Source organism: Acanthopagrus latus, chromosome 16 (assembly GCF_904848185.1).
Source record: "Acanthopagrus latus isolate v.2019 chromosome 16, fAcaLat1.1, whole genome shotgun sequence".
Taxonomy (NCBI): domain Eukaryota; kingdom Metazoa; phylum Chordata; class Actinopteri; order Spariformes; family Sparidae; genus Acanthopagrus; species Acanthopagrus latus.
Window position 1 is genome coordinate 24,946,758 of NC_051054.1, and position 16,772 is coordinate 24,963,529.

Below are 16,772 nucleotides of genomic sequence, written 5' to 3' on the forward strand. Positions count from 1 at the left end.
GACAATGGCTGGACTAAACCCCCCCAGACACCGCCCAGATGTCCAACTGCCTTATCCGACCACTCTCTAACCACTCCGTTACCTCTTGTCTGACCTGTTCGGCAGAAAAGTTGCATTGAAACACACCGCTTCTACGTGCTGCCTACTCCACAGTAGCGTGTACATTCTGCGCTTGCGCAAGATGCAATAAGCGAGTGGCGCTTGTGTTGCGAGAATAAAATGGACAAACTTACAGCGCTCCTGAAGACCCAGAGGGAATACCATCAGTGTGGCATATTTTGCTTCAGGGAAACTTGGCTGCACTCGCACATCCCAGGCAGCAGCGTGGAGGTCCTTGGCTACAGTTTGGTATGGGGAGACAGAGACTGTTTAACAAGTTGAAAGAAGAAGGGTGGTGGGCTTGCACTCCATTTGAATGAGAGGTGGTGCAATCCCAGACATGTCAACGTGAAGGAAGGAACGGCTCCGTACCCCGGACATTGAACTGCTGGCTGTGGGAATGCGGCTGTATTATTTACCGAGGGAGTTCATATGTTGACTGCCCCACAAGAGACAATAAAACGCTGGATCTCCTATGTGCTAATGCCATGGATGCATATGATGACACAGCCCCCCCCCCCCCGGCAGGTCAGACCACAACTTGGTCATGATGACTCCCAGGCAGCCTGTGCACACCAGGACGGTGAGGAGGTAGACACAGGAGGCTGCTGAGGCACTGCAGGACTGCTTCAAGTCGACAGACTGGGATGTACTCTGTGAGCCTCATAGGGAGGACATTGATCAGATGTCTGATTAGCATCACCGATTACATCAGATTCTGTGAGGACACCAACATGCCAGCCCGGACGGTGCACTGCTTCTCCAACAACAAACCCTGGATCACCAGTGACCTGAAGGCACTTCTGAACAAGAAGAAGAGGGCTTTCAGGTCTGGAGAGTGAGAGGAGCAGAGAAGAGTGCAACACAAACTCAGACAGATGCTGAGGACATGTAAGGACAGCTACAAGAGGAAGCTGGAGGCCAAACTCCAACAGAACAGTGTGAGAGATGTGCGGACGGGAATGAGGAACATCACGGGGATGAAGGGGACAGACAGGCAGACATCAGGGAGCCTGGATGGAGCAAACCAGTTCAACCCACACTGTCCCAAATGGCTCAACCCTCCCCCCAGCACTCTCCTGTGCAGTATCTACCCATCTGCCCCTCCTTCTCCCTCTCCTCCTCCTCCTCCTCCTCATCTGAGGACATATGCATCAACGCCTGCCCAACAGTGACTACAGGCCACTTAAAGAGGCAGCTGGAAAGACTACATCAGTGAAAGGCTGCAGGCCCTGTAGAAAGTCCTGATTCTGTGGAAAAAGTCCTCCTTGGTTCCAGTCCCCAAGAAGTCGAGGCCACCCGACCTTTCCGGATGCCATTTGGCTTTGTAGAGTGGTCCAAACAGAATCATCTGAGGCTAAATGTCGACAAGACCAGAGAGATGGTGATCAACTTTGGGAGGAAGAAGATGCCTTCTTGGTCTCAGGTTGGAGTATTTTGAGACCGTGGTGGAGAAGAGAACACTGAATAAACTGTTATCCATCATGGACAATGATCAGCACCCTCTCCATCACACAGTAGACAGACAGCGGAGCACCTTCTCTCACAGACTGCTCCTGCTCTGCTGTTGAAGGGACAGATGCAGGAAATCTTTCCTGCCACATGCCATCACACTGTACAATAACAGCTAAAACTCTGGTCATAGCACAAAGTCTCTATGCACTTTGGTTTTTACACACTCTGTTCATCGCACCTTATATTTTATCTTGCACCACAATTACCCTGCTTATTTGTACACTTTTATACATTTTGTACATTTTTGTATATTACTTTTTTATATTGCTATTTAATATGTCTAGGTTGTTCCTCCTATTTCATTGTGTTGTTACTGTCTCTGTGTATAATGCTGCTGCTACACCGAAATTTCCCAGCTTGGGATCAATTAAGTCTATCTATCTATCTATCTATCTATCTATCTATCTATCTATCTATCTATCTATCTATCTTGAGGCTTATAAGGCACTGCAGGGCTGCTTTGAAATAACTGACTGGCCTGCACTCTGTGAGCCCCACAGGGAGGACATTGATGGGCTCACAGAGTGCATCATGGACTACATAAACTTCTGTGTGGACTGCAATGTCCCTGCTTGGACTGTAACCTGTTACTCCAACAATAAACCTTGGATCGCTAAGGACATTAAGGTCATCCTGAATGAGAAGAAGCGGGTGTTCAGAGATGGCAACCATGATGAGGTGAGGAGAGTGCAAGGGGTACTCAAACTTAACATCAGGGAGGCTCAAGACAATTACAGGAGAAAGCTGGAGAATAAACTCAAGGGAAACAATAGGTTTGATTTTTTCAATAGGTGTGATACTGTGGCCCCCCTGGTGAATGTCATGCGCCACCTATAGACTTGGAATATGAACTACAGCATTTTTGGTCATTTTCAGTGGATCCGTGTGGACACAAATATTCTTAAAACGATGACGAGGAACATGGAGAAAACAAAAGACCCCTCCCCCCTGCTCTGCTTCATGTCCTCCACAACCTGAGGACCTCACCCCTCCCCCAACTGTCAACTCTACAGTGTTCTTCACGCCTGACCTGGTGAGAAGACAGCTGACGAGACTCCACTCCGGCAAAGCTGCAGGTCCCGACGGTGTTCTTCCCAGGGTGCTTAAAGCCTGTGCCCCCCAGCTGTGTGGAGTACTTAGTCAAATATTCAGCCTGAGCCTGCACTTCCAAAGGGTCCATGTGCTATGGAAAACGTCCTGCCTCGTTCCTGTGCCGCGTCCGAACAGCCCTCAGGACTACAGACCGGTGGCCCTGACATCGCACATCATGAAGACCCTGGAGAGGCTCGTCCTGGAGCAGCTAAGGTCTATGGTCATGCCCTTCACTGATCCACTACAGTTTGCCCACCAGCCCTGCCTGAGAGTTGAGGACAGCATCATCTACCTGCTAAACAGAGTCTACACTCATCTGGACAAGCCGGTGAGCACTGTGAGAGTCATGTTCTTTGACTTCTCCAGTGCTTTCAACACCATCCGTTCAGCTCCATTGGGTGGGAAGGTGGCTGCGATGCAGGTTGAGGGCCCCAGTGTGTCCTGGATTGTTGATTACCTGTTGGGCAGACCACAGTATGTAGGCCTACAGAACTGTGTGTCTGGTCAGCAACACTGGGGCCCCATAGGGGACTGTCCTCTCTCCCTTCCTCTTCACCTTATTCACCTCTGACAACTATTGCACTGAGACCTGCCACCTTCAGAATGTTTCTGATGACTCAGTAATAGTAAGCTGCATTGAGAAGGGTGATGAGAATGAATACAGGACTGACAACTTTGTCACTTGGAGTGAACAGAATCATCTGCAGCTCAATGTGACAAAGACAAAGGAGCAGATAGTGGATCTGAGGAGGGCAAAAACACCAGTGACCCCTGTTTCCGTCCAGGGGGTCCCTGGGGACACTGCTGAGGAATACAAATACCTGGGTGTGTTATTTATTAATAAGCTGGACTGGACTAGAAACACAGAGGCAGTCTACAAAATAGGCCAAAGCCGACTCTTTTTCCTAAGGAGGCTGAGGTCCTTTAACATCTGCCGGATGATGCTGAGGATGTTCTATGAATCTGTTGTGGCCAGTGTGATCTTCTTCACTGTCACATGCTGGGGCAGTGGGCTGAAGGTCGCAGATAACAACAGACTGAGAAAACTGATCGAATGGGCCGGCGATGTCGTGGGGGAGGAGCTGGACACGCTAATGACCATGGCAGAGAGGAGGATGCTGTCCAAGCTTCAGCCCAGCAGATGAGCACATTCAGTGGAAGACTCCTCTCACCCAGATGCACCACTGAGCGCCACAGGAAATTCTTGCCTGTATATCGGGAGCTTGTAACAAAAATAATTTCCCCCTGTGATTATTAAAGTATTTCTGATTCTGATTTTGAAAAGGGCATCTCTTTTCAACCTGTGTTCTCTCAAAAAGCTGGATGTTATTTTGGTACAGGAGACAGTACTCCTGATAACGAGATTGACAAGAGAACAGAGTGGACTGGTGAAACCTTCTTAAGTCACAAAACTAGTAACAGTTGTGGGGTTGGAATTATTTTTTCTAGAAACTTTCTTCCTCAGTCTGTAGAAACTGAAAAAGTTATTAAAGGCTGTCTGTTAAAAGTAAGAGCAGTGTGTGAAAACATAAAGATGGTGTTCATTAATATTTCTGCTCCAGTTGTGGGAGTGGAGAAAGTTTCTAGATGTTTTAAATGAAGTGATTAAGAAATGTAATAACAAGGAATATGTATTTATTGGTGGAGATTTTAACTGTAGTGAGGATAGCAGTGCTGGGTGTCTCAGCTCAGGGGGCTCTGGTTAGGTCCCACTTTCAAAATGTAGCCCAGATGGATGTTCCATCACATTTCTTCTTTAGTCTGGAGAATGGACAGAGGAGGTTCATTCATAGCTTAAGGTGTGACGCTGGACAGGTGCTGACTGATTACACTGAAATCCAAAAACATGCTGTCAACTTTTACAGTGAGTTGTTTAAATGTGAGCACAGAGAGGAGCAGGCAGCATCTCACAGTTTCTAAACTGGACTTCCTCAGGTTGAGCAGCAGAGTAATGTGGAGCTGGAAGCAGCTCTCTCCTCCGATGAGCTATATGCCGCTCTGCAGAGCATGCAGAGTGGGAAAGCTCCAGGAATAGACAGTCTACCTGTTGAATTTTATGAGTCTTTCTGGTCAGTGGTGGTGGGGGGGATCTGTCTGCTGCTTAGTTGCAGGAGGGCGGTCCTGAACTTATTGCCTAAGAAAGGTGACCTGCTCATTAAAAACTAGAGGCCTGTGTCGCTGCTCTGCTCCGACTATGAGCTCCTTTCCAAGGTGTTGGTGATCAGGTTGAGCAAAGTAATGGAAAAAGTGATTCAGTGTGATCAGACCTACTGTGTCCCAGGCAGGCTGACTTCTGATATTATCATTTTAATTTGTGACGTTTTAGAGCTCAGTCAGCTGTTTGGCCTCAAAGCTGGCATCCTATCGATTGATCAAGAAAAAAGCTTTTGATTGTGTTTAACATGAATATTTATGGCTTACACTGAGTTCCTTTGGTGTTAGTCCTGTTTTTATTGATAAGATTAAAGTTTCATATTGTGACATTCGGGGGTGTTGAGGGGGTGGTGTTAAAGATTTAGGAGTGTTTTTTTAGGTGATCCTTCATTTGTTCTTAATAACTGGAAGAATGTTCTTGAAAAAGGTCATCTTGCAAGGTGGAAATGGATTAAAACAAAAATGTCATAAAGAGGTCAGCGGTGGGGCTGCCTTCAGGTTCCAGTTCTTACAGAGGTTTCTGTATGGTCCTGCTGATTTAGAGTGGAGGCCGCTGGCTTGCACCATTTTAAATAGGTTAGGTAGATTTGGACTCAACAGATCTTTGTTTCTAATAGATTTAAAGCAGCAGAACATAAAGGAATTACCTGTTTTTTTATCGTGGACTGTTTAAGGCGTGGATTTTTCTAAAGAAGAAGAGGCTGGGACACCACAGCTCAGTGTACTGGCTGCTCCAAGAACCAGTAGTCTGTAGGACCAATTTCAGTCCAGGCTGTCAGGTTGGATCGACTCTGAACAGGCAGTTCTGTGTGTCTAATATAGTTCAACTCGCAGGTGCAAACATAGACAATGCAACAATGTTTGTCTCTGTCATTAACTCTGATGTGGGTCATGTCTGTCCATATTGTCCTCATCGTGAGACTGTCTTTCATTGTTTCATAGAGAGTTGTCGACTGCTGCCTCTGTTTGCGATGTTGGAACATATTTTCGGACCATTTGGGGAGTGCAAAGATGGCCATATATCTGAGAGGAAGAAACAGAATAGAGACTGCTGTGGATGATGATGCTGATTTTGTGTTTGTAAAAATATTGAAAGCCTATTTCAAAATAGATTTTAATTATTATAGAATGATGAAAGATCTGGAAAAGTTTTCCAGTGTGTGGTGTTATAAACATGTGCCCTGCACTGTTGTTGATGACTAGCTGGTCTTTGGACGTGTACTGAGATGATTTGGATTCTGTGAATCTATAATATACTGAAATTTTTGAAGTATTGTTAAAACTCTCTCTCTCTCTCTCTCTCTCTCTCACACACACACACACACACAGACACACACACACAGACACAGACACACCTCAGAGTGCAGGCCCATTTCTGTCCCGGGGAGGGATTGAGGGATAACCAAGTCTGTTGACAGGAAATCAGCCTCAGCCATGATGTTACAAATGCTCCCCTAATCCCATTCCCTTCTAAAAAAAAAAAAAAAAAAAAAAAAAAAGTAGTTGCTAATATCCGCAGCAGACCCAAGGCCACATCCTGGCAATGCTGTGAAAAAGGAGTGTGCACAGCTGGGAAACACCCGCACATATATGCATCACCCTAAAGATAGGTGACAAACACACAGACATATATTCATTACAGAGCTTGACCACACAGTTTTTGGTAGCCTCACATAGAGATGAAGAGAGAGCCCTTGCAAAACGACAGATTAGACACACATGTGCACACTTATCTCATATCTGAGGAGATCCCATCTGCAGCTATCTAGAGTAATGAATATGTTCTATCTTTCTTTTAGAGATAACTGTCAAACTAGTGTTTATGTGCAGGTGCACAAAGGCAAACGCATGTGCATGCACTTGTGTGTGTGCGTGCAAATCAGGTGAGGATTGGTGTGCTGTAGCAGTAACCCAGTTTGGCTTGCAGACACACTGATCATCTTTTTAGCTCACACAGGACAGTGTCTACCATGAGGACAGACACACACACACACACACACACACACACACACACACACACACACACACACACACACACACACACACATACATACACATTCAGCTCGTAGTGCTGCCTGAAGCTTCACGTAAGACAACCTAGAGCAGGACTGGGCTGTGTTGGACTCGCATTGATTCATCCCTAATGACAAAATAAGTAGCTGCCTATTTAATTAGTAATTAGTGTATTACTGCCTTTTATTGCACCGTCAGTAGTTAGGGCATTTCATTAGTAAGGAGATAAAGCAATTATTAAAACCAGACAACAATCAACAGTGCAGCAAAGGAGATCATCATGTTTATCAATATAGTTGGTGAGTTTTCCTGAAAGTGCCTGATTTACATTCTAATGCTGTGTAAAATAATTTTTCCCACTGCGCAAATACAGTACAATTATATTAAACACACAAAATACATGCTCACATTCACATTCAAGTTTTAAAATTAATCTCCTATTCTGATGATATTTCTTGTCCATTCCAATCAAGTAATACCACTTATGTTATGGTAAGATGTTATTAGGGATGTCCTAACCGATCTGCACGATCAAGGCAAGGGTTTTTTTTAAACATTTTTATGTCAGAGCACAATTTGTGGCAGAATGCAGACACGTGTAATATTACTCTGCCAAACCTGTGGATAAAATGTCTGCAGTGTGGAAATTGGTTAATTCAGAAAGCAAAAGCAGTCCAGTGGCAACACGTTACATCAATATGACCGCTGAGCGGAGCTGTATTTAATACTACACATTTTGTTGGCGCCAGAGCAAGAGACAAAATAGATACTCTCCTCCAGAAATTTAGACTAAAAATTAACATTGCGGCTTATGGGGGAGTTGCTGGAGTGCTTGTCGCTCTAGGGCCTCTACAGCAAATAAGCATCAGCTGAAAGCCGACAAGATTTCCCACATTTCTATGTATATATTGTCTATGTGAAGTAGCTCTAGCTCTAGCGATGATGTCACGCGTTCTAGCTCACACAATACACACCCATTATAAAATCAGAAGATGGTCTAAAAATCCTTAAAACTAAAACTGTGATGATTTCAAAACCGTAAAAGATTTTAAAAAGCTGTCTACATGCCAAATAGTTAAAGTTCTTCTGACTCTTTAAAAGTTGGAATGGTGACTGTAGCTCAACGTATGAGGCACAAGAAAAGGTTGAAAATCAATGAGTTTTGAATAGGCTTTTAAGATTTTCCAATTTACTTCTATTCACAGTAATAAGACTGCGACCAGAGCGTCACCAATTGGCCGATTTGCGCAAACGCTCATCGGGCAATGGAACACAATTATGAACATTTTTGTGACAATCGGACAGTATTTCGTAAAGATATGCAAGACTGTCTGTTTTTGCCACAATGTGCAGAAAATTGTTGTTTCATATTTTGGCCATTTTATGGACTAATGCAATTCTGTTAATAACTTTTTGTCAGGGGCGTTCACACATGCTACATGCAAAGTTTGGTGCAAATCAGTCAAATCGCCAAGGAGGAGTTTGAAAAAGTAGTTTTTTCATTTTTGAGATTTTGTGAATGGAAAGTATGGTGCTGAGTCTCATGGTACAGGCCATGCCCATTTTCGCCTCCGTTCTTATTGGCAAATTCACGAAATGTGGCAAACCTACTTTTTCAAACTCCTCCCAGGCAATTTCACCAATTTGCACCAAATCTTTGCACACAGGATCTGTGGACCCTCCTGACACAAAGTTATTAAAAGAATACTCAAGTTATTAAAACCTTCCTGCAGATTTGGTTCAACATGAAGTGCTGCATATCTCCACATGAGGTCGAATGACATGAAACTCAGGTTTCTACTTCCTGTCTGTGAAACTCTGTGCTAAATTTTGATTGATGACCACAAGGTGGCGCTCTTTAAAATGAAGTATTTTATATCTCCACATTGGTTGGGAGGATTGACATGAAACTTGGTATAATCCTTGCCAATGCCCTCCTGAGGATATCTGACAAAGGAGTTACCAGTCCGCCACTAGGTGGCACTCTGGTGGCAGTCTAATGAAATATTTGGCACTGTGCCCACACCACAACACTTTCAGAGGGGTGGTATAGACTGGCCCCCGTAACTCACACACCAAAAATGACCAGCAGGTGGTGCCATTTTCAATGCAAAGGCGTTTTTGGCCCATAAATCCCACATAACATGTCACACCTTTTCAAACCTCATATCTACATGTTCACAAAATTGAGCTGAATTGTGTGATGTAGGCCACACCCACTTTCACAATAACTTTCCATTCATAAAATTGCAAACAACGAAAAACCTACTTTTTCTAACTCCTCCTAGGCGATTTGACCGATTTGCACCAAACTTTGAATGTAGCATGTGTGGACCCTCCTGACAAAAATTATCAAAAGAATTTTTATAGTCCATAAAACACCCACAAAACAACAGTTTCCTGCACATTGCGGTGAAAACAGACAGTCTTGCATATCTTTACGAAATACTGTCCGATTATCACAAAATTGGTCATAATTGGGTTCCATTGCCCAATGAGGTTTTGTGCAAAATTCGGTGCAAATCGGCCAATAGGTGGCGCTTTAATGGCTAAATGACGAAAGAGCAGCTTGACTGTCTTCTGTTTTGAGTGGACGGACTTTCGCCAGCAGAGGGCAGTGCTGCCGTGCTAATGGATACAAACCTTGTATTAAGCCTTGTCGAGCAGAACTTGATGAACTTGGAGCAGGGACAGGTGACAACTGCATACACCAGCGTGTGATAGAGTGACTTTGAAAAGCTAATTGGTGTTTTTCCAATTTTGTGTGTGACACCAGCGCTTTCACACCAAGTGTGCTCAAGTTGAGGGTTCTCTTGCAGAGTGTACACTGCACTTCAAATTCATTATGAGGTTTGGCTTTTAACCAACTGAATTCTGGTTGTTCAAGCCAACACTTGTTAAATTTACACTTTCCCATAATTGTAGCAGGTTCCGCTGTCTAAGTCTTTCTGGAACTGGTGCAGTGTATGGCAACAAATTCAACCCAGGCTGTTGACAAGATGCCACATACGTTCATGGATACTTCAGAGAGAAGTACAACACATGGAGCTAACTATGAATCTCACCAAAATTTGCATAAAACAAAAACAAATTAAAGCTGCAAGCAGCGATGAATGGGCCCTCGCAGTCCACGTGCATTGGGGCATGCTGCTGTCGGGGTGTGCCACATAGATGTTTTCAGGGCAAGATCCTCTACATGTTTGAGCAATTTGGAGTAGATGGCAAATTGTATGTGGAAGTTATAATGAGTTGATGGTTTTATGGCAGAGCATCAACATGAACCACCAGGTGTGACGTAGGTGAAAGCTTTTGACAAGTTTTGTCCACAGGTGCTACTTGCAAAGTTTGTTGCAAATCGGTCAAATGGCCTAGAAGGAGTTTGAAAAAGTAAGTTCATCTTTTTTTCACAGAGCCTTAGTGGCTCATGGGGAAGCAGTCACCTGGGTTTCATGTCATTCAGACGGACGTGGAGATACGCAACACTTCGTGTTCTGAGCAAAATGTACATAAAGTTGTATACATACTTGAGCATTGTTTGGAAAATCAAAATTGTTTCAAGAACTTTTTGTCAGGAGAGTCCACAGATTTTTGTGTGAGTTTTGTGCAAATCAGTGAAATCGCCTGGGAGGTCGAGACCTGGTAGTGCCCTAAAAAGATGACGATGGAAGCGGTAAATGAACGTACATATCTAAGACCTAACTAAATGTAATTTAAGACCTATATGCAAAATATAAACATATTTAAGACTTTTTTAGGCCTACAACTGAGATTGTCAAATTTTAGACTTTTTAAAACCCCACAGAAACCCTGGATGTAGCTGTGAAGATTTTGGGTACATTTAAAAAAAGATATGAGGTTGTGTGTTGACAATTTCCAGTGACAGATGGGTTGAAAATATATGTTGCGTGTCAACTGGCTGTTTAGACTTTGTTTTACATACAATCTAGCAGCTTTGGTGATGTCTAACAAATCTGTGGTTCCATGTATGATGATGAATTATTAAACATTTGAGAGCCATGCACTTTACACGTAAGGGAAATTCACATGACCAAATAAAGGTATGCTGCGTTCTGCACCAAGATCCATGATTGTATTTAAGCAATAAATACATTGTAAGGCTTGGTGATATGACCTTAAAATATCAATATTATTTGGCTGTATCACAATAAACACATTATCAAATTTCAAAGCACTTCACAAATGCTAGGACTGGCCGACAAAATCATATATCTCAATATTTTTTGTAAAATACCTTTACAGTATATAATTATTAGTAATGTAGATATAATTGCTAAGTGGGTTGTAGCGAGAATTAGTTTCATATTACAAAAAATATATAATATCTATGTTGCCTAGCCCTATTACATTACATTAACAAGGTAAAGATACCATTTGATGAGACCTTTAAGATTTTAAATCATTTCTCAAGGCACAGAATTTCTGCGATTAGGTGTGCTCACTAACATCGACCTTGAAAAACATCCCAATAATTGATAATTGCTAACATGGGAAATTTATCACAGGTCCTATTGATCAAGGACCGACTCCACTAACAACCCTTTCCCAAACCTCTCTGGACTCCCCCATCAATCCACGCACCAGTGTGAGTGGTCCTCCAGGGTCTTTACAGGCTCCTGAACGTTGCGGACATCCCAGAACTTGACCTTGCAGTCATCTCCGCAGCTGGCCAAGTAGTACTGGCGGTTGGGGTTTAAGTCAAGGTCACGTACCAGCTGGCCATGGGCGTTTTCTATGCAGTAGATCTGACTGGAGAGGAGAAAGTGTGAGAGAGAGATGGAGAGGTAAGAGGTGATTAGAAAAACAGGAGGATATAAGAGTCATGGAGTGGAAGGCAGATGAGAGGAGAAGCAGATAGAGAAGAATTAGGATGGATCAGAATGAAAGGGAGAGAAATGATAAGAGACAGGTATGGGGGGGTATGACAAAAAAAACAAAAGGAGATATGAGAGAGACTGATTCACATGATCCACACAAGCTAGAGGATTTCCAGGGTAAATCAAAGCCTCTTCTGTGTCTGTCAGCGAAGGCCAGGCTCAATAAAGAGGCCGACATCAGTGGCGATAAATTATGAAGGAAAGCCTCATAACCACACGGCCTTGAGTTCCTGCAAGAGTGTAGTTAACAGAATGACACGACAAAGAAAGACACCCTTTGCACTATGTCTCTTTCCTGCCACCTCCAACTTCTTCAATTCCCTATTTTAATATTCCCTTTTTAATTTGCTCAGCTGGTCTTTTCTTGTTAAATATATGCTTATAGAAAAACTATTGCTTCCTTTTTTGTTTCCCCGTTTGTCCTTTCAAGCATGGCTTTCCTTTATGTCTTGCAATGATCTCAAGAACCAAAATCAGCCATGGTAAGGGCACCAACCAAATTGCCTTTATACTATCCACTCTTGAATATGTGTCATTCCATACCAAATTTCAATATCTAAGCAGTCTATTTGAATACTTTCAGAACAGGTATCGCAAGTTACAGTTTATATAGTCTTTACCCAGTCATTGGATTGAATGAATGAATGTGTAATGTGAATAAAGAGAATTATCATCAAATATAATTACTGTCCAGCTTCCCTCAGCTCTATGGGGCATTTTAACCTCTTTTAGCTCTTTGTTTTGGTTTCATGGTCCACAAACTGCTCTTATTAGCACTGCTTCCAGACACAGCAGGCATCTGTCACAGCAAAAAGGCTCAGATAAACTCACATCACCAAATAAAAGACAAAATTACTAATTGGTATCACATATTTTTGTCTTCAATATGAAAAAAGCTGAGTAAAGTAATAATTTTAAAGTATGAGTCCAAAACTGAGTTACAACCAGAGTGAATCTAATTCTGAATGAATAATTGAGCAATTTGAGCAAATGTCATGTGACGGCCCTCTTGCTTTAGCAGGGTCTGCTGTGGGTATGTGTGTGTGTGTTTTTCCTCATGTCTGTCTGTTATCCTGCAGATTTCTGTTGGGTGGAGTTATAATCAACACTCCTGGGAGCACCTGATCAGTCCTCCCAAGAGGAGGCTGTCTTTGAGATCCCTCTTCATCTTTTTTGCTCCCTTGTTTTTGGGCACCATGTTTTCGCTTAGTTGGCCTTAGCCTGTTTATGTTAGGTCTGGACTTTAAATATTGTTTGGTTAATAAATTGGTTCATTTTTGCAGTTTAGAACTTGTGTCTCTCTTATTTTGTTTATGGCTCAAAAGCTGGGCCATAACAGTATGGGGGCTCATCCAAGCCATTGTGCGTAAATTGTCGTTTAATGGTTGTAAGAAATTATGAATGGGCTTATAGAAAAGTTGTGAATGAGTTGACGTCATCAACTTTACTATTGAGCCGTATTGTTGCCAGCACGTGGGGCTGGCGCCTTGATTGTGTATTTTTTGAGAGACATAGGTTTTGTTAATTGGGCTTAAATATGTGAGGTGACGGTATTAGGTGATTGCGTTGGTGCCAATGGATTCAGGTACATGTTGAGAGGCACATACTTGTCAGTGCATAATTCCTTGCGAGGCATAGCAGCGTTACCCCTTTGGGTTTGTCTGTTTGTTTTTTTGTGTAATGTTGCAAAAGACATGGTTGGAGCAAATGCTTGGGAGCTCAGCCGTGGCCATTGGGATGGCCATCCGTGTTGCTTTTTATGCACTCGGTAATCAGTGCATAAATACCCGCCTAGAAACTGCATGAAGACTGGGGATGAGTTATGGTCAGCTTAGAATTTTCACTGAAGTGGGTTTGCTTGCACCCTGTATGCACCTTTTGTGACATTGTTGGATCCTTGGTATTTTTGTTAAAGCACCGTCAGAGGAGTTGTTGGACAGCTGTACAAAGGAGCAGCTGTTAAAGATAGTGGAGCGCTATGAGATTCAGATTTCTGATAAGCAGTTAAAGGACACTGTTAAAAGTATTTTAAAGGCAAAATGGGTGAAATAGGAGTTGTGGCTGCTGGGCAAGAGAAACCGACTGATTTTTCTGTTTCTCCGGTTTTGGCAGCAGGTAGTCTGACATTTGAGGAGCAAAGGGAGTTACTTAGGTTACAGTTGGAGCACAACAGAATGAAGCAAAACACAAATATTGAAACGCAACTTGCAGTAGAAAAGATGCGCTGTGAAGCAGAACAGACAAGGCTGGCTCTAGAGCGGCATGAACTCGACTTGATGGAAGGGGTAGATTGAGAACTGGTGATTCAGTGGAGCATTGGAGTTCTGTGCTTTGTCCTGAGGTGACTGAAGAGTGTTTTGATATTTTGGGTAACCTGCGATTGTTGCCAAAGTTTACTGAGAGAGATCCAGAGACATTTTTCTCACTGTTTGAGCGCGTGGCGGACACAAGAAAGTGTCCAGAATCTGCTTGTGCATTAATGCTCCAGTGTATTTTGACTGGGAGTGCAGGAGGTGTATTCTTATGAGGGGCCTGTAATTTCTGTTATAAAAAGGGTCATTTAAAGGCTGACTGTTAGGCTTTGAAGGCGAGAACTATGCCAAATGGCGCACCACAGCCAAGAGGGGAATGTCTCCTTCATAGTAAATGATGTGCAGGAGAACGTATATTTACCAAGGAAGTGGGATTTTTTCTTACCTTTTGTGTCAGATGGTTTTATTTCCCTGGCAGGAAGTGATGTGAAAGTGCCAGTAAAAATATTGCGTGATACGGCTGCTTTTGACTCCTTTATTAATGCTTCAACTTAGCCATTTTCTAAAAAGAGTGACACTGGATGCACTGTTCCTGTTGAAGGCATGGGTATGAACATTTTGTAGGTTCCACTACACAATGTTATGCTGTAATCTGACCTTTTTCAGGGCCAAATTGCTGTTGGGGTGCATAACACACTCTATGAAACAAGTCAATCTTGATTGTGTGTCTGGTTCTGGGAGGTTGGACTGTGAGGCAGCAGACTTGTGTGCTTTCTCTCTGGCTGGTGTACCTCTCACAGTTTCAGAGGAGGACCTTGCTGCTGACCAACAAGTTGACCCTTCTTTGAGGGGTCTGTTCGATAGCTCTCAAGGGTATTTTAAGCACAAAAACGTGCTGGTGCGAAAATGGATGCCGCACTGAGACTGTTTTTTTGGGGACCCCGTTATCCAGATTGTGTTACCGGCTAAATTTGGAGAGTCTGTGTTGAAGTTGACTCATGATGAAGCAGAACATTGGGGTGTTAATGGGGTCCTGCGGCATTTCTTTTGGCCACGTGTGAAACAGGATGTGGCGACATACATTAAAACCTGTCATACTTGCCAGATCATGGGAAAGCCTACTCAAAAAAAAGCACCTGCTTCTTTGTCCCCCATCCAAGCTGTCAATCAGCCGTTTCAGCATCTGATTATTGACTGTGTTGGTCCATTGCCTCAGTCTAGAACTGGTGCAAATTATCTTCTTACTGTGATGTGTCAAAGTACTCATTATCTGGCTGCGTATGCGTTGCGCACAATAACGGCCGGATCTGTGGTGCGTGCTTTGACACAGTTCATCTCAATCTTTGATATCTCAAAAATTATTCAAACTGACCAGGGTTCAAACTTCTCTTCCCATCTTTTTTTACCATGTACTGAAACAACTTTAGTCAGGGGGGTGTTGGAACGATTTCACCTGACTTTAAAGTCATTGTTGTGGGCTTGTTGTGTTCAGCTGGGGGGATATTGGGAGAAGGGTTTGCCCTGGTTGATGTTATTGGCAAGGGAGGTGACACAGGAGAGTACTGGTTTCAGTCCTAACAAGCTGGTGTTTGGGCACATGGTGCAGGGCCCGTTGTCATTGTTATGAGACAGTTGCAAGGAAGCCGAACCACGTTAAAATATCCTCGAGTATGTCAATGGGTTGCTGCTGGAGAGCTTGCGAGACAGAAATTGGCAGCAGCTCAATAAAATGAAAACGTGGTATGATCGGCAGGCTGAGCGCCGTGTTTTGATGTGGGAGACCAGGTGTTAGCTTTGTTGCCTGTTACCAGCTTGCCTTTTCAAGCCAAATTTACTGGCACACACAAAGTGTTAAAATGCGTCACAGAACAGAATTACATCATAGCCACAGAGTGTAAAAAAAAACAACTCAGCACGGTCATGTGAACTTGCTAAAATCATACTATTCTATTGTCATGCATCGGGTTCACCCAATCACCCAAGTCATTTATTGAAAGGGTACTAGCAGGTCGCATCTCCATGCAGGCTCCCATCGGTTTGTAGGCATATAACTTTATGCCTTTTGGGCTGCGTAATGCCCCAGCAACATTTCCAGAGGCTCAGTAATTTGAAGGGTTGTACTCTTTATTTGGATGATGTGGTGGTGTATTCCGATACATGGGTTTCTCATTTGGAGCGTATCCGTGGGCTGTTCCGCCACCTGACTGAGGCGCGTCTCACCATTAACCTGGTGAAGTGTGTTTGAGAAGGCAATGGTGACATACCTGGGGTGGGTGGTTGGGCAGGGTACAGTTTGCCTTATACAGGCGAAAATCTAAGCTGTTGAACGGTATCCCACATCAACCACGAAGAAGGAACTGATGCGTTTTCTGGGTCTGGTGGGCAATAACATACGTTATTCAGGAATTTTTCTGAGGCAGTATTGCCCCTTACCGACTTGTTGAAGGGAAAATCAACATTTGTGTGTCAACAGGCTTTTAAAACACTGTTGTGTAGTGCCCCAGTTCTGGCAGCCCCACAGTTTGACCGTCCATTTTCACTCAGGTGGATGCCAGTCACGTGGGGGTGGATGCAGTTTTGTTACAAAAGGATGACTCAAGTGTTGATAAGCCAGTGAGCTTCTTTTCTTGAAAATTTAATTCAACTGAATTATTCTACTATAGAAAAAGAAGCCCTTGCTTTGATCTGGGCTCTAAAATTTTTTATGTGTATTCTGGTGTTGTGCTAGTGGTGGTTTACACAGATCACAATC

The 16,772-nt window shown here is 43.4% G+C and overlaps 1 protein-coding gene across 2 annotated transcripts in view; it reads right to left on the reverse strand.

Annotated features, from left to right (window-relative positions):
• eipr1 (EARP complex and GARP complex interacting protein 1) overlaps nt 1-16,772 on the reverse strand; it is a 171,827-nt gene that overhangs the window by 18,728 nt on the left and 136,327 nt on the right. Inside the window, exon 7 of one of the 2 annotated variants that reach the window (XM_037072217.1) lies at nt 11,473-11,640. The exons of the other annotated variant lie outside the window; for it this stretch is intronic. Coding sequence (XP_036928112.1) covers nt 11,473-11,640 — 168 coding nt within the window. The remainder of the gene's footprint in view (nt 1-11,472; nt 11,641-16,772) is intronic. 2 annotated transcript variants of the gene reach the window in all.